The 25,895-nt window shown below is 38.3% G+C and overlaps 4 protein-coding genes, 1 long non-coding RNA gene and 2 pseudogenes across 6 annotated transcripts; 4 read left to right on the forward strand and 3 right to left on the reverse strand.

Moving 5' to 3' along the window:
• Positions 1–245: 245 nt before the first annotated feature.
• Positions 246–4,925, forward strand: CIPK1 (CBL-interacting protein kinase 1). The gene is made up of 12 exons (XM_088253399.1): positions 246–774; positions 1,069–1,131; positions 2,605–2,676; positions 2,769–2,876; positions 2,997–3,077; positions 3,164–3,343; positions 3,464–3,676; positions 3,781–3,894; positions 4,018–4,134; positions 4,271–4,333; positions 4,507–4,581; positions 4,689–4,925. The coding sequence occupies exons 1-12, from the start codon at positions 550–552 to the stop codon at positions 4,755–4,757; spliced, it is 1,380 nt and encodes a 459-aa protein (XP_088109525.1). The 5' UTR covers positions 246–549; the 3' UTR covers positions 4,758–4,925.
• Positions 4,926–5,062: 137 nt separating this feature from the next.
• Positions 5,063–5,906, reverse strand: LOC148297234 (uncharacterized). The gene is made up of 2 exons (XR_015835965.1): positions 5,735–5,906; positions 5,063–5,501 (listed from the first exon to the last, which is right to left on the reverse strand). It is a non-coding gene; the product is annotated as an uncharacterized LOC148297234 (long non-coding RNA).
• A 149-nt stretch (positions 5,907–6,055) lies between these two features.
• Positions 6,056–8,629, reverse strand: CRSH (Ca2+-activated RelA/spot-like protein). Its single transcript, XM_021966212.2, has 4 exons — positions 8,173–8,629; positions 7,150–8,082; positions 6,728–7,018; positions 6,056–6,468 (listed from the first exon to the last, which is right to left on the reverse strand). The coding sequence occupies exons 1-4, from the start codon at positions 8,563–8,565 to the stop codon at positions 6,334–6,336; spliced, it is 1,752 nt and encodes a 583-aa protein (XP_021821904.2). The 5' UTR covers positions 8,566–8,629; the 3' UTR covers positions 6,056–6,333.
• Positions 8,630–14,452: 5,823 nt separating this feature from the next.
• On the forward strand, positions 14,453–17,656 carry RPL3P (ribosomal protein L3 plastid). Its single transcript, XM_021966733.2, has 5 exons — positions 14,453–14,979; positions 15,766–15,975; positions 16,185–16,289; positions 16,670–16,783; positions 17,165–17,656. Exons 1-5 carry the CDS (start codon positions 14,596–14,598, stop codon positions 17,336–17,338), a joined length of 987 nt encoding a protein of 328 aa, XP_021822425.1. The 5' UTR covers positions 14,453–14,595; the 3' UTR covers positions 17,339–17,656.
• Positions 17,657–17,923: 267 nt separating this feature from the next.
• Positions 17,924–19,182, forward strand: LOC110763317 (PHD finger family protein). The gene has a single exon (XM_021966080.2). It carries the CDS (start codon positions 18,179–18,181, stop codon positions 18,884–18,886), a length of 708 nt encoding a protein of 235 aa, XP_021821772.2. The 5' UTR covers positions 17,924–18,178; the 3' UTR covers positions 18,887–19,182.
• A 1,731-nt stretch (positions 19,183–20,913) lies between these two features.
• On the reverse strand, positions 20,914–23,012 carry LOC110764049 (pectinesterase pseudogene; annotated as a pseudogene). Its single transcript, XR_015837055.1, has 2 exons — positions 21,873–23,012; positions 20,914–21,611 (listed from the first exon to the last, which is right to left on the reverse strand). The product of XR_015837055.1 is annotated as a pectinesterase pseudogene (transcript).
• A 755-nt stretch (positions 23,013–23,767) lies between these two features.
• LOC110763407 (pentatricopeptide repeat-containing protein At5g66520 pseudogene) lies at positions 23,768–25,884 on the forward strand (annotated as a pseudogene).
• The last annotated feature ends 11 nt before the right edge of the window (positions 25,885–25,895 follow it).

Here is a 25,895-nt window from a genome sequence, read left to right on the forward strand (position 1 = left end):
TTTTTTAAAAGATAAAAGCGGATTATCGAAAAAACCGCGAAATTGCCATGTCACAGTCAAGCTTTGTTTTTAGGGGATGTAAACAACTTGTTTTAACTTTTAACCAGGATCAACCCTAATTACAGTTCAACCCACCCCAACCCCCTTCTGTCTTCTCCTATACATATATGCACATGTGTTAGTAATATATGCATTAGTGGAGTAACACAAGGTGGGTTTTTAACTCATTATCTCTGCATATATATATATATATATATATAGAGAGAGAGAGAGAGAGAGAGAAGGCGTGGCCAAGAAATAAAAGGGAGCTCATTTATTTGATTCCAAATTCCCAAGTACGTCTCTGTTTCACCCAGTTGGACTTGGACTTTTTGTTTTTGTTATAGTTTTTATAGAATTTGGGTTACGTTTCGAATTGTTGATCATTTCTCAATTCAAACGTTTCAATCCAAGAACCCATCATTTACATATATAAAGACAGAAAATTAAGAAGCTGCAGCAAGTGGTCTTCTTCTTCCTTCACGGAAACCAGAGCAAACGTGTCATTACATGGTGTCCGTAAGAAAAGGTGCAGAGGAGGAGGTGGACAAGAGGAAGAACGCGAGTAATTGCAGTAACAAGGGAATGCGACTGGGAAAATACGAGCTTGGAAGGACTCTTGGTGAGGGCAATTTCGGCAAAGTCAAATTTGCCAAGAACGTCGACTCTGGACAACCCTTTGCTGTTAAGATCCTCGAGAAAACCAGAATCATTGATCTCAAGATCACAGACCAGGTCAGTTTCTTTTCCCTTAATTTTTTTTTTCTAAAAGAAATGGTCTTTTTGCTCAAAGTTTCAATCTTTCATTGATGGGTTCTGTTTTTCTCTTTCAACAATTCATTATTGTTTAATTCTTTCCTCAAAGTTTTAATCTTTCATTAATGGGTTTTCTGGGCAGTGTTCAATCGAAACTGAAATTGACATTCATGATTTTTTTTTTTTTTAAAAAAATTATATTTTCTGAGTTTTGGACGTTTTGCTTTGTTTTCAAGAACACAATAACACAATTTTAGAAGAAAAAATTTGCAGATAAAGAGGGAGATTGGCACTTTGAAGCTCCTGAAACATCCCAACGTTGTCAGATTACACGAGGTATGCATTGCTTCTCCTGCTTCTTTCTAGAGCTCTGTTATTAACAGTGTTTTTGTTTGTCCATTACTGTCTAATCCAAGAATCATGACCCCTAATTATCACTATAATTACCATAATCTCTTCCCACTAATTTGTAATTTTTTGTGATAATGACAACCCCATTTAGCTGTGTTTTTTTTGTTTGTTGCGCTAGCAAGCATAGTTGTTATTTACTGTGGTAACGTTTCTAATTTTTACTTGGCTAATCATTTCAATAACGCGTCACATGACACATTAGTACCCCATTTTGCTTATCGTTTCCTCAAATAAAGGTAAGCATATAACAAAAACAGTTTCTAGATTTTCGTTTACCGTTCCATTCTACGTGATCTGTTTAATCTGAACCGCACATTCAAACACGATATTTATGATATGTTTAATCTAAATCACACTATTCAAACACGATCTGTACGTTTATATTGCAATGGGAAATATCTTAACTCTGTTTTATTTGTTCGTGTCGCGGTTTGCACGGATTGCTTTATTCAAGAGGTCTCCACCCGGGTTGATTTGATCAATCACCCTAATATACTTTTACCCTCACTGAAAAAAAAAAAAAAAAAGTTGGTCCTGTAAAAAAGAAAAGAAAAGAAAAAAACTTTTTGTTGGTTATTGAGATATTTTCTTGTGTATTTAAGGGGATCCATCAACCAGTCCAGCCTAGCCACGTGTATACAGTAATGGTAGATATACCCATCTCTGCTACAGTTTGCATGGACTGGGTGACCTGACCTCACTTCAACAACCATATTTTCAGAATGGGCCCACCCATGTAACCTGGATAAGACTAAGATCATCAATATGGTCTTAATTATGGTCACCAAGGGAGGGCCATGTCTTGTCAATTGTCCCCTAAAATGAAAATGATTGCTTCAAGTTGCGTAAGGGTTTCTTTAAACCCTAAATAGAATCATAGGATGAATTAGTCATATAGACAGAAACACTATAATAAATTTAAAAGGAAATTAGTTTTAATAAGAAAGAAGAATGGAAAATGATAATTTTGGATAAGGATGGTGGTGATGACTATGAATTATATATGTGGAGTTTTAGAATATGGGTTTTGTTGATGCAGAGAACCGGGCTTGGTTTGCCTTTCTACAAAGGTGGATGGAACACATTTTGATTTGATTAAGTAAAAGCATTTGAACTCAATTCAATATGTCCCCTTGGTCAACAAATGTAATCAAATTTGTTTGGTATTCAACAAAACAATACCTTGTAAATAATATTATGGGTGTCATTGATAAAAATCACATCCCAACCATTAGCATAATTACCGCTGTTATCGGTTCGATCTTTGATCTATTTATAATGCTGTAAACTGTAAACTAGATTTTTCTCTCTCTTTGTTCTCATCATTGGTATTAGGACTTTCAACGCCATGGCCAACAATGCTTTGTATTAATCATGCTGATTATGCTTATCTTGCAGGTTGTGGCAAGCAAAACCAAGATTTACATGGTCCTAGAATATGTTACTGGAGGAGAGTTGTTTGACAAAATTGTAAGGAGCCCTTACTCTAATGCACAGCTTTTTGTATCAGAAGGCAGGAAGTTGAATAGTTGATGATACTAATAAGTTACTCTGTGTTTCAGGCACACAAGGGAAAACTTACAGAAGCCGAAGGCAGGAAGCTCTTCCAACAGTTGATTGATGGTGTGAGCTACTGCCACAACAAAGGTGTTTTCCATCGGGATCTGAAGGTACTTCCTTTCTTTTTAAGAAAAACTTAGTGAAACTAAGGACTCAGCAAAAAGCTGCAGATGGTTTTCAATTTGCTCACTCGTTCTTGCATGACAAGTTCTGTATGTTTTTGGTTGCAGCTGGAAAATGTTCTTGTTGATGCCAAGGGGAACATAAAGATATCAGACTTTGGCCTCAGTGCTTTGCCCCAGCATTTTAGGGTACATTACTCTTCCAAACCAAACTTTTTTAAGTGATAAGTTTGGTGTCTAGTAACTTAACCCTTTAATTCTGTCTGATATATCAGGAAGATGGGTTGCTTCATACAACCTGTGGAAGCCCCAACTATGTTGCTCCTGAGATTCTTGCTAATAAAGGGTACGATGGTGCCACCTCTGATATATGGTCATGTGGTGTCATCTTATACGTCGTTCTTACCGGATTTCTCCCTTTCGATGATAGAAATCTTGCAGTTCTCTATCAAAAGGTGTTGACAATAACTCTCTTTGATTTTCTTGTGTTTGTTGTATGGCTTTAGGAATGAAGAATTTTTATTATTATTTGCATTTGCATCACTTTGATGCTAACATTTTTAGAGGGATTTCAGATCTTGAAGGGGGAAGTTCAGATACCCACATGGCTATCACCTGGTGCAAAGAACTTGATAAAAAAGATTCTTGATCCCAACCCTGTTACCAGAATAACAATGACAGGCATCAAGTCAGATGAATGGTTCAAGCAGGATTACTCTCCTGCGAATCCTGATGATGAAGAAGAAGATATAAACGTTGATGATGAAGCTTTCTCAATAAATGAAGTGGTATGAATATGCAATTCATGTCCATTGCCTACCTTTTTTTTTGTACATCTTTCAGTTTCTTTTATGCTATAACTGAGAACCATTTCTTTTACCTTTTGGTATAGCCATCTGAGGGGGAGAGGAGTCCAGACGCCCGGCACTCGCACACCCATATAAATGCCTTTCAGTTGATTGGAATGTCCTCATGTCTAGACCTCTCTGGCTTCTTTGAGAAAGAGGTGAGGGCAAAAGCTTACTTACAGTAGTTTTGTAAAACAATTTTTGTCTTCTTTGTTTGGCATTGAGTATTTCATTATCTATTACTGAAGTTGAAAGCTCTTTCTGATTGTGGGTTAATTTAGGATGTGTCTGAGAGGAAGATCAGATTTACATCCAACCACTCTGAAAAAGATTTGCTTGAAAAGATTGAAGAAATTGTACTAGAGATGGGATATTGTGTCCAGAAGAAAAATGGAAGGGTTAGTAGCTTTATATCCTCATTTTCTACTCATGTCCAGAAATATTAAAGTTTCAATGATAACTGGTATAATTTATGTTTCCTTCGTCAATGCAATATCGACTGAAATATGGTTTTGTTTATGTCCAACATTTCAGTTAAAAGTGATGCAAGAGCACAAAGGGGAGAGAAGTATGGGTAGTTTATCAGTTGCAGCAGAGGTATTTCATTTCAAACTCTTGGAGGGTTTTCTTCCTGACAAAATATTTGTGCCTGGCATGCAATTTAATTAATTTCTGACCACATAAACTTTTTCTTTCAATGTTTAATCCTTCCTCTGTGACAATTTTATTACTTGAATTTTAACTGATAGTTGTCTCCATAATTGCATCAGGTGTTTGAGATAAGCCCATCTTTATTTGTTGTTGAAATAAGAAAGTCATATGGTGATTCTTCTGCATATAGACAGGTAGATATTCTTCTGAATAGTGCACAGCTTGTTTACAGTCCTATCTGCAAGTCCCCCTTCTCTCTCTTATTTCAGGAATTAAAATCAATTTCTTTTGCTATGTGCAGTTGTGTGAAAAGCTATCAAATGATTTAGGTGTTCCCGCAAGCCAAGGGTTGTTGACTAGCCAAGTGTGAAAACCATGTTCTTTGCAAAGTCAAACAACATGGTATTTAAAGCCTTGGAGAGATGTAGATAGTATAGAATCCTATATTACGATTTGTGTAAATTTTCAGTTTTGGATGTATGTCAGTGTTAATATGTAAGACTCGAGTAAATGTGAAATATATTTTTGATTGCAAGAAGATATCCTTGTGAAGAAGTCACCGGTACCAATTGTGTTTATCGTCCCCTGAATCATTTCATACTTTATTTTTTCATCTACGGGGAACGGGAGATTCGAACTTGAGACATCTTCCAACATTAGAAAGACAAAAACCACTAGATAAATAGTCTGAGTAATTTCGTACTTGTAAGGAAAAAACTTGAAAGCTAACACAAATTTTCTAAGCAATCATTATTATTTTCTGACTCAACAACTATTGTCTATGGGGTTTGAATAGATTCATCACACCTCATACGCATTATAGACGTCTGGCTATTTTTTTTGGATCAACAACAGGTTCTAAAACAGTAGGACCTCTTGACAATGATAGCCTACATAAGTATTTTAGCATATACAGTGGAATTGATCTATTTACATGGTGAATGAGAGTAACTACGAATAACCCTTCAACCAGATGCAAGCAAATCTAATTTGCAAGGCTGCTGTCAAGATCTCCACCATGTATCAAGCTTCTGTTGTCTGCACGTTGAAGTTTCTCGGTCAACACGGTCTTGTACTGCTCATCTCTGTGCTTAAAATTGCGCATAAATTCAACCTGCCAGAGATAGGATGACAAATAAGATCATTCAGACAAAATTACCTGTCAGAAAATCGATGTCTTTGACAAGTACTGTGCATGGGAAAAAGCTAACATTAGTTCAAATAATAAATGTAGACAAGGTGATCCAAAAAGAAAAAGAAAGCAAAGAGAATACTTTTTATATAATTTTTGTGTCTAATCTCTTCAAAGAACAAATTTTCAAAAGACATGATCTAGTATATATTTACCTGGAACTTGTTCAGCCGATCAGCTAGTTTTTTGATTGCTTCTTGCACATCTTGCTCGCTACATAGGTCGTCAAACTCCATCTCCACGGAGGAGACCTCTTGAGCAGCTTGACCAGAGTTTTCACTCATTTTCGGGTGGCTCTGCTAATAATAGTAGGGCCTGGAGAAAAGCATCAACAGAAATTCAAAATTTCCGAAAACGTAAACATGAAGATTGCTGCTATTTCCACCACTTTCGACTAGTTTCACAACCACCACATTTGACTCCATCACTCACTAACGGACCATCTAATCAATTTCTCTACTGAAACACAAAGACAATAGCTTGTAAGGATGCTATACATTCTTTATTAAAATCACGGGAGAGAATGCCATGTTGGATAGCTAATTACATATACATCACACCTAGGATACTATACTTTGTAGGCATCTGGCTATTCTTTCTTTAGGAACCAACAGGTTCTACAACATTGGACCCCTGAACAATAATATCTTACACCATTACAAGAGAAATTTGGTATATATACAGTTCAAATATTTCTATTTACATGGTGAATGAGAGTAACTACAGATATCTCTTCAACCAGATGCAAGCAGATCTAGTTTCCAAGCCTGCTGCTAAGATCTTCACCAGACACCTGGATCAAGCTGCTACTGTCGGCAATTTGAAGTTTCTCATTCAATACGGTCTTGTACGGCTCATCTTCGTCCTCGAAATTGCGCATAAATTCAACCTGCATATACAGGAAGAAAAAAAATCATTAAAATACAACTGCCTACAGGAATCAATGTCTTTAACAAGTAATGTGAAAGGCAAGAAGCTAATTGTAGTTCAGATAATTAATGTAGATAAGGCGTTCCATAAACATGAAATAAAGTACAAAATAATGGTCCACCAAAAAATTTCAAAGAAGTGGCGCATCAATCTGATAGTCCTTTTAATACAAGTTTTCGTGGCTAACTACTTCGAATGTGAAATACAGCAATCTTTACCTGTCTCTGAAACAAATCAAATTCATCTGAGCTAAGTGAACCATCACTATTTGCATCAAGGAGCTGCATCATCTCACGTGCATCTTCCCCTGGGGCACCAAGCTCTTCCATCACCTCCATAAGTTCCTCAATATTGATCCTACCATCTCCATTCTTGTCAAGAAGGCGGAATACTCGATCGCTCTGACTCTGCTCCGTCTCAATACCTTCATGATTCGTGGACGGAATATCTTGAAGACGCAACGCCGCAAATTCAGCTGCAGCCATCATTATGGCCTTGAGTCGCTTTGCCTGATCATCATCAACGAGTGATTGTAAGTCACATAACAGGCAAAGATATACCATTTCAAGTACATTTACAAGCTTAATGCGCAGGACAACCATTCAAAATTAGCATTCATAAAGGGCATATATCAAACAACCTCTTCTGGGTCTGTAAGACCACTCTTGTACAATGAGTGGGATGCCGTTCCAGCATCTGCCAACATGTCCATCTCCTTAGTCCTTATTTGTATTTCCATCAATGGTCTACTCTTGCCACAGTCACTAACATCAACAGCCATATGTAAACTCCTGTACCCATTTGCCTTAGGCCTGGCAATGTAATCTTTTGTCCTACGAGGCATTTCCTTCCACAAAGATTGAACAACTTCACGCGTCCTGTAACAAGCGCTTTCCCCTACTTCTGCCATATCTTCGCCACTCCTAGGCTCCAATATGACTCTCAATCCTAACACATCATGCACTTGCTCTGGCTTCCTACCATCTTTCAACAGCTTCTTCATGGTGCTAAACCGACTCTTATACCGACCATCAACTGAAACATCAACAACCATGCCTGCCAACAAAGGATCAACTCTCAACGACTGCAAGAGCTGTTCCTTGTATACATCAACCAGAGGCTTACTTCCACTCTCATGACTTTTCAACCATGTATCAACATAAAGGTAGGAATGGGGAAACAAGTACTGAAACGAGAGATCCTCCAGCTCCAGTGACAGCCAGTTGGTCCCAACAGCATGAGCTAAAGGTGCGTGAATCTTCATAACCTCTAGAGAAATCGATTGTTGCTGATACCTTGGGAGGTAACCAAGATGTCTCATCATGTCAAGCCTGAGAACCAAGTCTAAAATCACAGCCCTCATATCGTAGTACGTCAAGCAGAACTTTCTCAGCGCAGCAGCACTGCCATCATCCAAGACATCAACTTTAGAAGGGACCTTCATGACCCGCAAGCTTTCGTGCAATAAATGGGCAGTGCCAGTACCAATCTGGTTTCTAACATCAAGAATTGAAACTGCACCAGCCTCCAGAACTGGTCTGAGTATCCCAGCCGAGATAACTTCAGCATCCATCTACATCAATCAAATTCACTGAAAACCCATTAATGGTTTCATCAAAATTACATAACTGAAGGTCCAGATAGTGAAAAAAAAAGTCCATACCTGAAGGTCTGCGAGAAGGAGAGAAATAGACAAGGCCCTGGAGAGCGAGGAACGACCATCTGGGGTTAGAGGCAAAGCGTGGAGCAGAGGAATGGAGAGCTTGAGAGCCTTGAAGAGTAACTGGGACCCACTGCTGGAAAGCATCCCCATCCTCTCTGTGAGCTCGTTGAATGCCCCCACCAGCTCAACCACCATCTTCCCTCCTGTCTGTTCCAGCAGAAACGACCGAGTTTTCAAGAAACCCAGTCTTCGAATTCGCTGAGTACAACATCTTTGCAGGGTCACAGTACCCGGGACTATCCGTACACGATCATGGGTTTTGGGTATTGGCTCCTGATGAAGAAGACGAGGATGATGACGTGGATAGTACAGCTCCATAGATGGAAGCTCCATGCTTATGTCTCTGCTTTGTTCGTGGTGGAGAGGTAAAGAGTAGACAGACAGTGAGGAGGACAACATAAGGATATGCTTGTAATTTTATCAACTTTATCCTCTTTTAAACTCGTCAAAAAGTAATTTTTGGTCCTGAAAGTTTGCTGTGTGATTTAAATTCTCTCAATTGGATCCCTATAGTTCAATTCAATAACACATTTAAATTTCCATCCAATTCTATGGAGTAAGAGCATCCGCAATGATGCTCTCTATTTCTTAGCTAAAATTTAGCTAAAAATATAAGAAAGCTATTTTAGGAGCTCTCTAAAAAATTTCAACTCCAACCATACTCCCTAATTTGGAGAGTCATAAATGCTATAACTCTTTTTTGATTGGTCCATCTCTATTAAAAAATAAAATAAAAAATAGTTAGAATTAAATAAAGGTTTGAAATACTTATTAAATAAGGCAGCATTAAATTATAGGGAGCCACTAGGAGTACTTTCTTTCTCCTCAGATTTAGGAGCTCCTAGAGAACTCCCTATTTTAGGAGGTGGATAGGGAGCATGGTTGGAGTTGCATTTTTACAATTCCTCCCTAAAATTTGTCTAAAGAGGTGGTTTTAGGGAGCCCATTGCGGATGCTCTCTATTTCTTAGCTAAAATTTAGCTAAAAATATAAGAAAGCTATTTTAGGAGCTCTCTAAAAAATTTCAACTCCAACCATACTCCCTAATTTGGAGAGTCATAAATGTTATAACTCTTTTTTGATTGGTTTATCTCTATTAAAAAATAAAATAAAAAATAGTTAACATTAAATAAAGGTTTGAAATACTCATTAAATAAGACAACATTAAATTATAGGGAGCCACTAGGAGTATTTTCTCTCTCCTCATATTTAGGAGCTCCTAGAGGACTCCCTATTTTAGGAGATGGATAGGGAGCATGGTTGGAGTTGCATTTTTACAATTCCTCCCTAAAATTTGTCTAAGGAGGTGGTTTAAGGAGCCCATTGCGGATGCTCTAAGGGTCTGTTTGAAAGTACTTCTAGAATGGCTAAAAGTGCTTCACGACAACCAAAAACATCTTTAATAGCGTTTGACAGAAATACTTATAAATGATTTTGGCCCACAAATAGGCTTTCTAGAGAAACACTTAGCATATGTTTCTTTAACATAAGCACTTAGATTTTCAATAAATTTTGAGTGTTGCTAAACGAACTCTAAAATTAACCGAGTACACCATACTAGCAAAGTATTTATTGAATTACTAATTTACCCTAATATAAAATGACCAACAAGGATATATTGAATTGTAAAAAAAAATTATAATTTTAATAATTACACCCTACTATCATATTCAACTCTAATTAAACGTAGAGAAGTTTTCATATTATTTAGTGCCCACAGCAAAATCTTTTCTTTTTTTTTTTTTTTTTCGGGAGGAGATCAGAAAGAATTGCTAGTAAAATCAAAGTACAATATTACACTCCCAACATTTTAGATATATGCGGGAGCTTCACCAAGACCACAAAACAAAAATAATCTAAAGTATTGGCGATTTCGGGGAGACAAACTTTTCCAAAAACCAAAGGTGGCATGCATATGAAATGCGGCTTTAAGTTATCTAATCTTTTTAGTTCAGATATTATGTATGGGTCAGAATCATCAAATAATGGGCTCATCATAGCTTGGCAATTTCATTTTACCGAGGTTTTAATGGTGTAGGGGCATTTTCATGTTTTTGTATGTAATCACATTTTCACGTTGTCTTGAGCATATTTCCTTGATAGATTTACATAAAACAAAAGAAAATACTTTAATAGATTGGAAAAAACCAATATAAATACTCTAATAGATTTACATAAAACAAAAGAAAATACTAACAACTATAAATTTAAGGATAAAACTTGTATTAATTTTGTGCTCATCATTTGGTGATGTGTTAAAGAAAAATATGATTATATTTGGTGGTATGGTTATTTTTGGTGATATGATTATGATATGTTGTTTGTCTTATTTTATATATATATATATATATATATATATAATTGTTGTATTAATAAATGACACAAATTAATGTGCTAATCATCCAATTATAAACTAGGAATGAGTAGAATTCAATGGAAACAAACACAATTTTTATAACAAGTAACACACAAAAAAAAAATTAAAGAGGGGGATTTGTCATTCAAGTGATGTAATCCTAATTCTAAACCCTTATTTATACATAATTATATATGTATGCGGGCCTAACGGGCCGGCCTTTTGTGGGCGGGCCGGGCCGGATTTTCGTGGGCTTAATCGGGCCGGGCTTCAAACACCTAAGCCCAAACCCAGCCCAAGCCCAAGCGGGCCAGGCCCTCTCAAAGCCCATAACAGGCCGGGCCGGGCTTTTTTTCAATGGGCCGAGCGGGCCCCCGTAAGCCCATGAGCCCGCGGGCCAAATGATGAGGCCTACCTAATAGTCTATGTTGCACGGACACGGGTACGGGAACACGGGAACGCGACACGGCGACACGGCGACACGACGACATAGCAATTAAAATCTCAAAAAATTAGGACACGGGTACGGCTAGGACACAGAAATTAAAATAATAATTTATTCTCAATACTTCAATGTCACATAATTCTATAAAACATAAATAATCTAACTCTCAATCTTCTTCAAGCATTTATATCTTCATTGTTGTTGTTATTAAAAAACAACACGCCCTCTAATTCCGGTTCATCAAGTGATTCACATTCATCTTTCCCTATACAAAAATTCAGCATGGTTCACATTCATTATGTCTAATACCCAATTAATAAACAAATATTCAAATGTACTCAACAACTAAGTAACAAGACTTTTATTAAAAATAAAAAAACAAATACATATACAATCATACAAAGATACCCACACAAAAAACACATCAAAACAGAGAAACAAAATTAAAAAGTGGTACAGCCTAACCCGAGTTTGGCCACGATTTCTTTTTATTATTTGTTGTGTTTCTCTTTAAAAAAACAAAAGAAAGAATTGTCACCTCACCACCAAGTCCAACTCTTCTACTGCTGTGAAGGGAGATAAGAAAAGAAAATAGAGAACATAAATAAATGCATTTGAAAATAGAGAAAAAACAATTGCAAAGAGACTTACCTCGTGCAAAACCAAGAGAAGGGGAGGAGAAGAGCGATGACGAAGGAAATGAAGTTTGGCAGCAGAAAATGTAAGATTTGGGTTTTAAAAAGTTTTTTTTCCCACTTTTAGCTCTTTTTTTTAAAAAATATTTCAAATTAGTCCACCAAAGTTTCAAAAATCACATTTAGACCCCAGATTTTATTTTAAAATTTTCAAACTGGTCCCTGCCGTGTCTTGACCGTGTTGGAGCCGTGTCTTGACTGTGTCCCAACCGTTGACTGTGTCCAAGGCGTGTCGGAGCCGTGTCGGCGTGTCCGACACTCCGACACTCCAGCATGTTGGAGTGTCCGTGCAACATAGCTGATAGTTTGTCGTGTGATTTAAATTCCCTCAATTGGATCCCTATAGTTCAATTCAATAACACATTTAAATTTCTATCCAATTCTATGGAGTAAGGTATGTTTGAGAGTGCTTTTATAATGGCTAAAAGTATTTCATGACGACCAAAAACATCTTTAATAGCGTTTGACAGAAATACTTATAAATGATTTTGGCCCACAAAAAGGCTTTCTAGAGAAACACTTAATTTTCAATAAATTTTGAGTGTTGCTAAACGAACTCTAAAATTAACTGAGTACACCCTACTACCAAAGTATTTATTGAATTACTAATTTACCCTAATATAAAATGACCAAAAATGATATATTGAATTGTGAAAAAAAATATATATAATTTTAATAAGTACACCCTACTATCATATTCAACCCTAATTAAACGTAGAGAAATTTTCGTATTGTTTAGTGCCCACGGTGAAATATTTTTTTGTTTCGAAGGATATCAGAAAGAATTGCTAGTGAAATCAAAGTACAATATTACACTCCCAGCATTTTAGATATATGTGGGAGCTTCACCAAGACCACACCCAAAAAAAAAATCAAAAATCAAAAATCTGAAGTATTGGCGATTTCGGGGAGACAAACTTTTCCAAAAACCAAAGGTGGCATGCATATGAAATGCGGTTGTGAGTTATCTAATCTTTTTAGTTCAGATATTCTGTATGAGTCAGAATCATCAGATAATGAGCTCATCTTAGCTTGGCAATTTCATTTTACCGAGATTTTAATGGAAATAATATTCTGAAGATTCTTATTTCAAATCCTAAAATGAAAGATAGATAACAAAGTCTTATAATAGAGATGGAATGCAAACGATTGTGCATTAATATAAGTTGATTTTAGGATTGGTGTTGGGGTTTTGTGTGATAGAGTGTATTAAGGTGTACCATGGGTATTTTTGGTAGTTAAATAGGGTGTACTTAGTTAATTTTACATTTTGATTAAAATATTAGAGTGTATTCATTTAATTTTAAGTTTTGTTTAGCAGCACTTTAAATTTTTTAATGTTCTTCTAATAGAAACACTTTTAAAAGCACTTATGAATAGAAGTTCTTTCTACAGAAGCATTCTCAAACAAACTCTAAGTACATATCGTTGATGTGGAGAAATATTTTGGACGAAATTAATTAATGAATTTGATAGAATTTATAACGTGTCTTTAAATTGCGAGAGATTTAAAACTACGGGGACCAAAGTAGTAAAACATGTGAACTATAAGGACTAAAAAATAACATTTTGCCTTGAATAATTGGACAAGAACGACGTCGTCCCCTTAAACTGATGTGATACACGTGTCAAGATACCCTTGCTGGAACACGGTGGACTCGAATGCAGTGAAACTTATACCCCGTCTCTCTCCCTCAAGAGTTTTTATCATAAATAGCCAAAATTTACCTCTTAAATTCATAAATGTCAATTTTTATAAAAACTTTCAAAAATAACAACAAATACAATTAAAAATACTTAAATACCCTTAAATTTAAAACCCAGATAAAAACCTAAAAAACAAAACCATCTCTTCATTTTCTAGTGTTTTTCCTTCTTTCGTTTCTTTAACAGCTGCATAATTTTTCAGCAGTAACCAAGATATAGGCAAGCAAATCAGACATAAGCTTTAAATTTTCTCATATAGCCACCACACTTTGTCTGCCAAAAAAGCCATAAGCATGCCAAAATTTTCCTTCATAGACAGAATACTAGAGCTAATTAATTTGGTCGATTGTTTTCTTATTATTATAATACTTCAGATTTTGTCTTGTTCTATTGTTAATTGGTCACTATTAATCACCAGACGCAACTCCCACACCACTCATCATTCTTAACTTCTTCCTTGCCCAACTTATATATTCTTATTGGACCAACAAAAAGTTTGTAAAGATAATCAATTTTCACAAGTGAGAAAAAAAAAAAAAAAATATCAACTACATCCCTCCCTCTTTGAACCAATGCGTAGAAGAAAGAGTTTTTATGTTTTTTTTTTTGGTAATTAAAAGAAGGGGTTTTCACTAAAACACCTAAAATGGGGTCTGAAATTATAAAAAAACCCAACACCCAAAACACTTTATAAACACACTCAAAACCCATCATTACACACACTCAAAATCCATTTATAAACACACCCAAAAAATATACAATTGTTGATTTTGGGGTTGATTTTGGGTGTGTTTCTATGTTTAAATAGTGTGTGGGTTTTTTTATAAATACATGCCTAGGATTGGGTTTATTTATAATAATTTATTAAAGGAAAGAGTTTTGCCTTTTAGGTTTATGAGGATTTTAATTTTGAGGGCATTTTAGTCTATTTAAGTGAGGTTTTTGCTATATTTGAAAGTTTTTACAAAAAATGACATTTATAAATTTAGGGGGTAAATTTTGTCTATTTATGATATAAACTCGTCACTCTCCCTCAAGTCCTAAACCCTACGCCAAAGCCCGCATTGGAAAACTCTGCAACCTCTTTTGGGGTTTCACAGCCAATCAGCCATGCCATCAAACCCATCAATCCAATAAGACAGTTGAGATTCACTGCGGCCATGTCGGCCTTATCAAGAGGCCTCATTTCTCGCCTTCGCCTTCTCTCCCTCAACCCCACCACCACCTCTTCTGCTGCTGCTGCTGCTAATACTAATGCTACGACGTCGTTTACGCAAACTCAGTACCATTTCTTCAGATGGTTCAGCTCCGAGGCCTTGGTTGATGCGGCTGAGGTCGCCGAGGAGCGGAGCCGAGTTATCGAAGCCAAGCCTGGGGCGATGAGCCCAAGCTCAAAGAGGACTGGGCTCATAGCCGTCAAGTGTGGGATGACTGCGCGCTGGGACAAATGGGGTGCTAGGGTTCCCATCACTGTGCTTTGGGTCGATGATAATATCGTCTCTCAGGTCAAGACCCCCGAGAAAGAAGGCTTCCCTGCTCTACAGGTAACCTTTTTTCTCTTCATTTTGTTCTGTTTGCGACGAATTCAATTTGATTTTGTCTGGTTACAGTTTTGTTAAACCTTTCGTATTCGTGAGTTGATTTATAATATCCCTGTAGCTTTATAGGTTATGAAATTTTCAGAGTTTTGGAGAGACGATATATAGTAATGCGTTCAGTGCTCTGGAGCGGATTTGGGCACACACTGATTTTATGATTTTGTTATTCAACTAAAGCAATATTTACTCCATTTTAGCGGTTTTAAATCTGCAAAAAGCCTGTCTGGAGATCAGACTACTTGGAAATTTATCATTAGTCAGATCTATGGGGTTTATTATTTGGTGGCTTCAGTTGCTTTACAATTTGAAGCTATATGCATCCCTTGCTGGGTGTATATGAAAGGTTTTGTTAGGAGTTTCTATGAATGGGATGCTCACTTAATTCGTTGTCACCGAGGGCACATAATTGGTGATTTGTTTTGCTTCTGTTTTGTTAATTAGATGACATGCCAATTTGGCAGTGATGGTGTAGGAAGCACTTTTGCTTAGAATTGCTTTAGTTGGAAGTGCTTTTGATAGAAGCACAACAAAATTTATATTGAAATTCCAAGTGCTTTTGTTGGAAGTGTTTTCTTTTGGTTCTTGCATCTGTTTTTTCTTTTTCTTCTGTTTTGCCAACATTGATCATATTGATTTTTCTTGGTAATTAAACAGAGGGCAAATTTATATTTGTACAATTTTTCAAGGGCACGGGTTAATTATAGGATGGTATTCTGTTGTGGTGCTAGTTAGATTGGTTGCGGACAGAAGAAAGCAAAGCATTTGACGAAGGCTGAGGTCGGTCATTTCAGAGCTCAAGGTGTTCCACTTAAGAGGAAACTGAGGGAGTTTCCTGTAACAAAAGATGCGCTTCTCCCTGTTGGTATGTCAGTTGGTGTTCGCCATTTTGTTCCAGGCCAATATGTTGATGTCACAGGAATCACGAGAGGGAAAGGTTTCCAGGTGAACTAATTTCCCAATCCTCATTTTTTGGTTTATCCTGTGGTTGTATATATTTTTTCAAGCAAAATAAAATAAATTCCTTGTATTAAGGATCCAATCAATGAATTATAAAACTGTGTTTTTCAAAATTTATTCTACTACAGTGATAAAAAGTACTACTTTCTTTAGATTATGAAATATTACGTATCATTTTTATTTTCTGTGTTCAGGGCGGGATGAAAAGGCACGGTTTTAAAGGAATGCCAGCGTCTCATGGTGCATCCTTGTCACACCGAAGTATTGGTTCAACAGGTCAGAGGGATGCTCCTGGAAAGGTTTGTATGGGATCCAAATCTCCTTAAACTATTCCCATGAACTCTTTTGGAAAATCTGTATAACCAAATCTTTTTGCTTCAAATGAGATGGCTTAATTTTGTCAAATAATCTGTTGCTAATTTGTTTGTTCTCGGACATGCTACATTGCACTGACTTTCTACATACTATTGTGTTTAACCTGTTTATCTTTTCCCCCTATATCAGTAAACACGTCGCATTTGTGTGGTCTGGAAAGTTCAATAAATGTTTTCTGTAAATTTCTTCATTGGTTTGCTATAATTATGTTTCAAGAATCAAAATTTCTGAATATTTCCGGATGCATTCTAGTTCCATTAGGTTATAAATTGTAATTGTGACAATCATATGTTTGTATGAACAGGTATTTAAAGGCAGAAAGATGCCTGGGCGCATGGGTGGGAAACAGAGGACGGTAAAAAATGTATGGGTCTACAAAATTGATCCTGCAAGGAATTTGATGTGGGTGAGAGGCCAAGTAAGATTTCCTCACAAACTTTAATTTTCTGAATTAAGTGCTCAAAATTGGATGGAAAAGGAGGAGGTTATCCACGGTCCTCTTCAATTACCTGCACACTGATGACCTTAAGTGAATCCATTTTGAATCTTATTCAACAGTAGTTTCGTGAGCTTAATGATCTTCATAAGTGTTAATAAAGTTCAGGGGAAAAGAATGTATAATGAAGGGTTGTGCCGGGTAGAGGATTTTGGTTGGTTGAATGAAATTGCTGATACACATTCACAACTGCACAGTTTAAAAGCCATACTATGATTGGTCTTAATCCTCTTCAGAAGTCAGTATGTTGTATTGTTAATCCTGGTTTTGTGTTACTTAATTGGATGTTGTCTATTCTCACAGGTCCCAGGTGCTGAAGGGAACTTTGTGTTCATAAGAGATGCTTTCTACAAGAAACCTGATATTTCATTGCTACCATTTCCGACTTACTTTGCTCCAGAGGATGAGGATGCAACCAAGTTAGAACCACTGGTTGCTGATCTTGGAGAGGTAGATCCATTCATGGTGGCAGATTAAGCAGGAGTGTAATCTGAAATCACGTGAGGAACTAGGATGTTTCATTCAGCCTAATTGACTACACTGCGGTCACGTCCTTTTTTATGATGCAAAGAGCATGCTGGCTTTAGGGTTATAAAGACCTGTCTGAGGGTGTTGAATATGTTTTTTTTTTATATAAAGTTTATTTTTGTTAGAGGAATGCAGGCGCAGAGGTTGTAATATTTATATAATTGAGTTCATTTCAACCTCAGAATTGAATACTGACCGACAATGGGTTTTTTTTGTTGGAACCATGTTTTGAAATAAATGTGGCTGACATGAAATTGTTGACTCTTAGCATGGCTGTGCTTTGAGCCAGTTGAAAAGCATTGATACTTTTCCAATAGAAGAGGCTTCTAAACTCAAATGAATTGTTGCAAGATACAGAAGAAAAGGTTCAAAAAAGAAGAAAATGGAATCAATTTGTCATGCTATGGATTTTTAGTTCTGTTCTTTCTGGTATTTGAGTTCAGGATGGATTAAAAGCATTTAAAAAGAAGAAGAAAAAAAAAAAGCAAAAGCAGAAAAAGGGCTTTTGCTTTTGGAGTTTTGCTAAATTTGCATTCAAACGCAAACAGTCAAGTGTCAAACACTCGTAGACTTAAAAACCAAAACCCAATCGATGATTTTATTGACCAGCCTCCTAAGGAATTTGCTGCTATTAAGTTTTGGCTCTGAACCTCGTCTTCTCCTCGCCCCATTTCGTACCCAAAAAAAACCCTAAATTCCACCTCCCTCTTCTTCTTCTTCCTCCTCCTCCTAGGGTTACCGTTACCCAATAATCCTGACCCTCCAATCTCACAGTCAAATGCGAGTTCAATGGCAATGAAGCGAGACCAACCCGACCTCGAGAAGCGACTCTGCGGCGTCTGCGGCTCCACAGAGCGGTGGTTCCTCCACTACGTCCGCCACAGAGGACATTTTCGTAAGCTCTGCACCAACTGCGTCCTCAAGAACAACCCAGGCCTCTTCTGCCCTATCTGCCTCGACTTCTTCGAGCACCCCCTTCCGGCACGTGACCAGGTCATGTGCGTCCGGTGCCCTTCCATCTCTCACTCTGCCTGCGTCGCAGCCAATTCCTCCTTCCGCAGCTTCCAGTGCCCTCCCTGCTCCCAGCCCACCTTCTCCTTCTTCAACCTCACCCGCCAAAACGACGGCCAAGACGCCAAAACGGCAGTCGTCATCGACAAGGACGCCGCCAAGGCCCTCGTCGCCGCCGCCAGGATCGCAGCGGCTTTGATGACCAAAGCCGCCGTCGCCGCCAGGGTTGACGCCGAGCGCCGGGTCAAGGAAGCCGTCGTGGCAAAAAAGAAGGCCAGAGAGGCCTTGGAACGATTCACATCTCTTGTCAATAAGGAAAAGGAGAAGGATTCGAAGAGTGGAGGCGTTGTTTCGGCGCCTGAGAGCCTCAACACGAAGCCCAAATTGGAGGGTCCTGGGCCAATTCAAGTGGCGCCCAAGATTTCTGAGCCTGGGGGAAGTAATGGGTTGAAAAACAGTCATGCGGATCCTATGGAAGAAGACTGATTTGAGATCAAGGAGCTTGAGCTTCATGGGTTCATGGTTCGTAGTTTAAGTTTCTTTTCATTATTTGATGATACTCAGCTTTTGCTATTTAGCTTCAGCCTCAGCTTCTACACAGTCTTCTGGCAATCTGTGAGTCTCTTTGTTAGTTGCTGTTGGTTTTTCTTTTTTAAATTTTTACGCGGCCGCCCTTGGCACTTTTGCAGAGATGATGTTTACTTTCCCAAGCTGATGATTCTCTGGGCCCCTTTGTATCTACATTGTCCTTCTTTGCCATAATCAGAAATTGCATTTTCTAATTCTCTGTTTTCTCCCTTTGCATACACTTCGTTTCCCAATTAGCATGAGATATTTTGTGGTTCCTTGGCTATGAAGCTTTACCCAATATGTGTGATGGCCTTGCTTGCTTGTGTGCAAATGCATTTTGTCCTGATTTCGGTGCTATTCAAGGAGATGCTAGAAAGATGACATGTTTATCAGAACTTCAAAGTTGGTGTTTCATTGAACACACTGACCTAAAATGAGTCTATTTCTTGTTCCTTGCATCTTGCAAGTTTTGCCGTCTTGTTTTGAATGCAAAATATCAATGCTTTATTGAGTCAAGTTCCTGAAAGACATATCAGGTAGTGATATGACTTTGTGTTTCCTGTTATGGTTCCAATTCATTCAGAATTTTCTCTTGTTACAGTGCTCGTCCAGAACTTTATTAGTTATACAAAACATTCTTCTTTCTAGTTCATTTTGTAGGTGCTTGCTTCATGGTTACAAACCCATTCGTCTGGTTAAAGCTCAAAATTACATTGCTGTATAGTTCTCTTTTTTTTCTTTTTTTGGGTCGGAATCGCTATATGGTTCTTATTCGTAAGGTTTCGATTAAAACCTATTCTTGCGCAGAGTTCTGTGTGTGCATGCCGAGAACTTCACACAACTGTATTATGGAAGTCGTCTGATCTGCGGCCGATTGAATGATGAATTGACCTAGGTTCCCTTTTACATCACTGAGTGTTCAAAACCTCAATTGAGTTGAACCTTCTATTATATATTTTGTGTTATAAGCTAATCCTCTTCCATGGTTTCTCTGTTTCCTTCCTAATCTATGCTCTCTGCCATGATGCTCATCTTGTCATCTAATTTCAGTTTTGCGCAGCCGCATTCCCAGCCACCCCTGCGTTTCTTTTTATTTTTATTTTTGAGATGTCAAGTTTCCTAACATGAAGGATATGTCATTTGCACGAGTGCACATGCATTCGCTCGCATCCCTGTGTTTCCGCCCACCATATATATATAATATAATAAGTTTTCAATTAGAGAGAGGAAGGGTATTTCTGCATGGCAATATTTTGAGAAGAAAAGGAGAAAAGATGCCAATGAAGTCATGAACTTTACCGGTTTCTGACCAAACAAATATTGGAATATAGCAGGGCTTCATATCTGCCCGATTAAGGTTTATCTTTTTGGTCGAACTTTATGTCATATGGGTTTGCTGACAAACAAAATGGCTCAATCATTTTTCACTGAAAGGGTTGTACTTGTACACCACATTTTTGCCCTAAAATCTAAAATCCTGGATCTGAACAAGAAAAAAAAAAATTAACTCTCATTTTGGCCTCCTTTTTACAAGAAAGAAGAGAAAAAGGAAAAACAATGTGCTTTGCCTATATCAGTTCAGATGGATCAAAATTCAAGGATGTGTCTTCCATGGGGAAGAAGATAAGTAAGCAAAGCGTATGTATTTACTATGATGATGAAATGTATATACATAGAAAGGGCATTTGGGTACATAAAAATGCTATGCAAAAAGGTACTGGAAAATGAAAAACAATGCGCAGGGACAAAAGGGCTCCTTATCTGTTATCAATCGGGGGGAGTGGTGGGGGGTGACAATCAACAGCGCCATCCTCTCTCTCATCCATCCATCCATCTTCAGATTAAACTTGTTTATTTCATTTCAAATCAATGAGGCAGCTAATCCTCCTCATCTTCATGTGTCATGATGAGTAGTTAATTGGGTTGAAATGGGATCTCATGAGCTAATGTTTCAAACCAGTGAAGTAAGGCACGCCTGTGTTTCTCAACCACTGGTCTCCCGATAGAAAAGGACCTGCAGTGAATTGAAGAGCCTCATTTCTGTTCCGGATCACATGAAATCCCTTCCATCTCACCCTTCCGTTGGTCACAGCCCCCGGACCCCGGTTCCCATACTCTGCAAAATACAGAGTATCAAGTGCAAAGTTGCCACTCCATTCCAGCCACCCTGCTGGTTGAATGAAGTCTCCTAGTTCTGATTCCATGATCACAGCCCTTGAGTATGTCTTCCATGGCCTCCCTAAGTATGACTTAGTCTTGAACCTCGTTGGGAACAGAGCCTGTTCGGGGACTATCCTGCAGTTCTGGAGGACAATGCCTGTGGTTTCCCTCTTGTCCTGTCTTCCCTGAGCAGTCACAGTGTTTTGCTGGCCGTCCATAGGCTTCCTCACTATGATCAAACAGTTCTGGATGAGTGTTGGTGAGTCACCGAAGATGAAGTCAACTGTGCCGGAAATGACACAGTTGCGATAGAACTGGCGATGTGTTTGGACGTACAATGTGTCTTGGTACGCATCCATTCTACAGTTGAAGAAGGCTGACATCTCCGACTGGACGCGGAGTGCCACTGCCTGATGCTTCTGGGCGCCGGCTGTGTTCTGAAATCCCATTGCCTTGGCTAGAAACCCACTTCCAATTGCAGCTGTGATTATAAAGAAGAAAATGTGATTATAAACTGTATCTATTACAAGGTTACTATAACAGCCATTCCATCCTTATCATTGAAATTGGTTTTCTGTAAAGCATTAGGGTCTTCAAATTTGTTCAGCAATAATGCGTGTAAATATATGTCAGGTTCACAGTAAGTTTAAATAAAGCATTATTTAGTGAACAAATTTGGTGACCGTAGCATTATTGGTATGGTATTATTAACTGGAGAAGTAATATCTAACAGGTGACTCACCGAATGTGGCGGTGTTCTGGGTGGTGATGCCATCAGCCCAGCTTTTACTCCCAGTGACCATGGTCTTCCGGGGTCCATCTCCATACATGAACACATTGACCTGGTCCTTGGTAACAGTAACGTACTCATTGTAAATCCCAGCCTTCACATAAATGATATATCTTCCCTTAATCCCCCTAGGGTATGCAGCAAGAGCCGCACCAATAGTTTTGTATTGTCCACTTCCATCTTTTGCCACTACCGCATTTGGTCTAACCTGTCCGTTGCTGTGACTTGCCAATAGCCTCCTGTCTGCAGCGCGAAACCAACTAGGGTAATGGCCTTGCTCATCATTATCGTGCTCGAGAAGTCTTCGGGAGCTGCTTGGATTTCTTAAATCTTTGTTTAAAGTGATATTGAAACTTTGTAAGATCTCAGAAATTGAGGAAGCAATTGCTAAGGCATTGCTCGTCAGCTGTGTGGCATTGAGAAGCCCATCTTTCATCTGTTTTTGGAGCTCTTCTTGAGGAATCCCATCAAGGCATGATTGTTGGAATGATATCACAGCACTCAACCAATTTTTCAGCTCATCCTCTCTATCATGCATTGTGTGCATATCACTGTCCCCTACGTATGAAAACGAAGCTTGAAGATCAGCAATCGCCGATTCCAACAAGTCCTTGCAATCATCCATTGCCATTTTTCCCGTGGAATTGAGATTGCTAAATGATTTGGCAATGTTGCCAGAATTGTCTATTGCAGACTTCACTGTTGAAATGGTGGAATCAATGGCTGCTTGGATGAGGTCTTTAGCCGTGGCGCTTTCATTTTTTGCAACTTTGCTAAGGCTGTTGATGCATGCTTCCTTGTAATCAGTTGGCTCACAAATTGCAGCAACGGCCTTAGAACTTGTAGAAAGTTGGTCCTTGTGACTCTTCCTAGTGCAAACCACAGCCACAAGACCAATCACGACGCCAACGACAAGGACAATTGAAACTCCTCCTATTACCAGCTTGCCTTTTTTCTCCATAATTTAGTTTCTGATATCTGATTTTGGTGAAGAAATGGAAGTTCTAAATCATGGAGATCATGTATACATGTTATATATATATACAGCTACAAAAAGGCATGCATTGCATTGGGGGCTGTCCAAATTTAGGGGTGATTTTGAAGGCCTTGTCTAGAATAAGAGCAAGGTAGATGGTGTGAGGCTTAGGACAAAAATTCCCATAATGTGATGGTGGTTAAGGGACAGTTATATTAGTTATTGTGTATATATAAGATCATCATCTCCTACAATTTCTCCGGAATGAGTTCCTGCTCACCATTGCCTCTGTCTTTTTTTGGACTTGATGATCATAACAAAACCTACCAACAACAGAGTTCACTTCCCTACTCCCTTCCTCCCTTTAGCATGCACCCTATCTTTAGAGGGACGATATCCATTTTTTACTTGACCTTCAAGTCAAGCAATCTCTGTTGTGGCCCAAGATATCAATCAAAAGCTCTGTGCTTTCTCTATGTATATCTAGGCTTTTAGAAGATGGGATGATATTTTTGTATTTATTTTTTCTTTTCACATAATTACGTATCATATTCGAATGTTTTAAATTAGAGTTCTAAAACCCAATTACTCTTGAAATTAAACATTACATATAATTACACTAACAATTTGACGTGACAATAATATAGCTGACATGAAAACAACAATATCTCGTAACAAGTTGACGTGACAAATCATTATAACACACACTCATTCATATTTAAATCCTTATAACTATATTGTCTATAAAAAAAATATAAAAAAAATCACCATATTATATCACATTCATTCATATAAATTTTACACTCAACCTTTTGTATTTGCAAATACATATTTTGGCAAATGTTTATATATTAAAAAAAAAAACATTATTGGGGACCCACAATATCTTATCAATGTCGAACAAAGTAGAAGGTGCTGAAAAATTGGGTGAGTTTGAAGGTTCGCTCGCTCCAAAGTGAAGACAAATGACTTCGCTCCAAGTCCTTCAAGCCACCCCACCCCACCTAAGCTCGCCCAAGACCCAGATTTCACCATTACGTGGCATCGAATCATGCTCAACCATGGCCGAGCTCAAGCAGTTGCACTCCCAAGTCATCAGGCTCGGCCTCGCAGCCGACAACGATGCCATGGGTCGTGTCATCAAGTTCTGTGCACTCTCCAAGAATGGCGATTTGCGTTATGCTCTCCAACTGTTCGATACAATGCTCCACCCAGATGCATTCATTTACAACACCGTAATGAGAGGCTACTTGCAATGCCAATTACCGAGAAATTGCATTGTTTTGTACTCACAGATGTTGCAAGATTCTGTCACTCCCAATAAGTACACGTTCCCTTCTGTTGTACGAGCTTGTTGCAGTGATGATGCTATTGGAGAAGGGAAACAACTTCATGCCCATGTTGTTAAACTGGGGTATGGAGGTGATGGGTTTTGTCAGAACAATTTGATTCACATGTATGTGAAGTTTCAGTCTCTGGAAGAAGCTAGAAGGGTCTTTGACAAGATGCCCCGGACAGATGCTGTGTCTTGGACCACTTTGATTACTGGGTACTCGCAGTGTGGTTTTGTTGATGAGGCTTTTGAAATTTTTGAGTTGATGCCTGAGAAGAACTCTGTTTCTTGGAATGCCATGATTTCCTCTTATGTCCAGAGTAATCGTTTTCATGAGGCATTTGCTTTGTTCCAAAGAATGCGAGTGGAGAAGGTGGAATTGGATAAATTCATGGCGGCTAGTATGTTATCGGCTTGTACAGGTTTAGGTGCTCTGGAACAAGGGAAGTGGATTCATGGATATATTGAGAAAAGTGGGATTGAATTGGACTCAAAACTTGCAACAACAATCATCGACATGTATTGCAAATGTGGCTGCCTGGAGAAGGCCTTTGAAGTTTTTAATGGTTTGTCCCATAAAGGTATTTCTTCATGGAATTGCATGATTGGAGGGCTAGCAATGCATGGGAAGGGAGAGGCTGCCATTGAGCTATTTGAGAAGATGCAAAGGGACATGGTAGCTCCTGACAACATTACTTTTGTTAATGTCCTTAGTGCATGTGCTCATTCAGGGTTAGTTGAAGAGGGGCAACGGTACTTCCAGTCCATGATTGAAGTCCATGGTATTGAGCCCAGAAAAGAGCATTTTGGCTGCATGGTTGATCTTCTTGGAAGAGCAGGGATGCTGGAGGAAGCAAGAAAGCTAATAAATGAGATGCCAATGAGCCCCGATGTAGGCATATTGGGTGCGCTCCTAGGAGCTTGTAAGATCCATGGAAATGTTGAACTGGGAGAACACATAGGAAAGAGAGTAATTGAACTGGAGCCAGAAAATAGTGGTCGCTATGTGTTATTAGCCAATCTATATGCCAATGTGGGCAGATGGGAAGATGTTGCTAATGTGAGGAGATTGATGAATGACAGGGGAGTGAAGAAGGTTCCTGGATTTTCCATGATCGAATTGGAAGGTGTTGTCAATGAATTTATTGCAGGGGGAGGGGCTCATCCTCAGACAAAAGAGATATATGCCAAGGTTGATGAGATGTTGAAATGTATAAGATCTGCAGGCTATGTTCCTGACACAAAGGGAGTGTTGCATGATCTTGATGAGGAGGAAAAGGAGAATCCTCTATACTACCACAGTGAGAAACTTGCTATTGCCTTTGGCCTACTGAAGACTAAACCTGGGGAAACTCTTCGTATATCGAAGAACTTGCGAGTCTGTAAAGACTGCCACCAAGCAAGCAAGCTCATCTCAAAGGTTTTCGATCGGGAAATAATCGTGAGGGATCGAAATCGTTTTCACCATTTTAAAAGGGGAGAGTGTTCTTGTAAAGATTACTGGTAATGCTGTCTGGTGGTCAGCTGTAGAGATTTTGTCTTAACAAAAGAAATACATCTTACTTAAGATATGCTGTAAGCAAGATAAGTTCATCCAAATACTGAAAATCATTTGGTTGTGTTATTATTTTGATCAAATTTGTGGTTTTCTAGCACACGAGTTTAT

Source organism: Prunus avium, chromosome 1 (genome assembly GCF_965620075.1).
Source record: "Prunus avium chromosome 1, drPruAviu1.hap1.1, whole genome shotgun sequence".
Classification (NCBI taxonomy): Eukaryota; Viridiplantae; Streptophyta; class Magnoliopsida; order Rosales; family Rosaceae; genus Prunus; species Prunus avium.

What these genes read in the sequence shown, in the direction of transcription:
- CIPK1 (XM_088253399.1), top strand. Translation starts at nt 550, where the DNA reads ATGGTGTCCGTAAGAAAAGGTGCAGAGGAGGAGGTGGACAAGAGGAAG. An exon ending in TTTTCCATCGGGATCTGAAG is followed by an intron (nt 2,877 to 2,996) that starts GTACTTCCTTTC and finishes TTTTGGTTGCAG; the next exon opens with CTGGAAAATGTTCTTGTTGA. An exon ending in ATTCTTCTGCATATAGACAG is followed by an intron (nt 4,582 to 4,688) that starts GTAGATATTCTT and finishes TGCTATGTGCAG; the next exon opens with TTGTGTGAAAAGCTATCAAA.
- CRSH (XM_021966212.2), bottom strand. Translation starts at nt 8,565, where the DNA reads ATGGAGCTTCCATCTATGGAGCTGTACTATCCACGTCATCATCCTCGT. An exon ending in TCCTTCTCGCAGACCTTCAG is followed by an intron (nt 8,083 to 8,172) that starts GTATGGACTTTT and finishes TGATTGATGTAG; the next exon opens with ATGGATGCTGAAGTTATCTC. An exon ending in TTGATTTGTTTCAGAGACAG is followed by an intron (nt 6,469 to 6,727) that starts GTAAAGATTGCT and finishes CTGTATATGCAG; the next exon opens with GTTGAATTTATGCGCAATTT.
- RPL3P (XM_021966733.2), top strand. Translation starts at nt 14,596, where the DNA reads ATGTCGGCCTTATCAAGAGGCCTCATTTCTCGCCTTCGCCTTCTCTCC. An exon ending in CGAGAGGGAAAGGTTTCCAG is followed by an intron (nt 15,976 to 16,184) that starts GTGAACTAATTT and finishes TTCTGTGTTCAG; the next exon opens with GGCGGGATGAAAAGGCACGG. An exon ending in AGAGGGATGCTCCTGGAAAG is followed by an intron (nt 16,290 to 16,669) that starts GTTTGTATGGGA and finishes TTGTATGAACAG; the next exon opens with GTATTTAAAGGCAGAAAGAT.
- LOC110763317 (XM_021966080.2), top strand. Translation starts at nt 18,179, where the DNA reads ATGGCAATGAAGCGAGACCAACCCGACCTCGAGAAGCGACTCTGCGGC.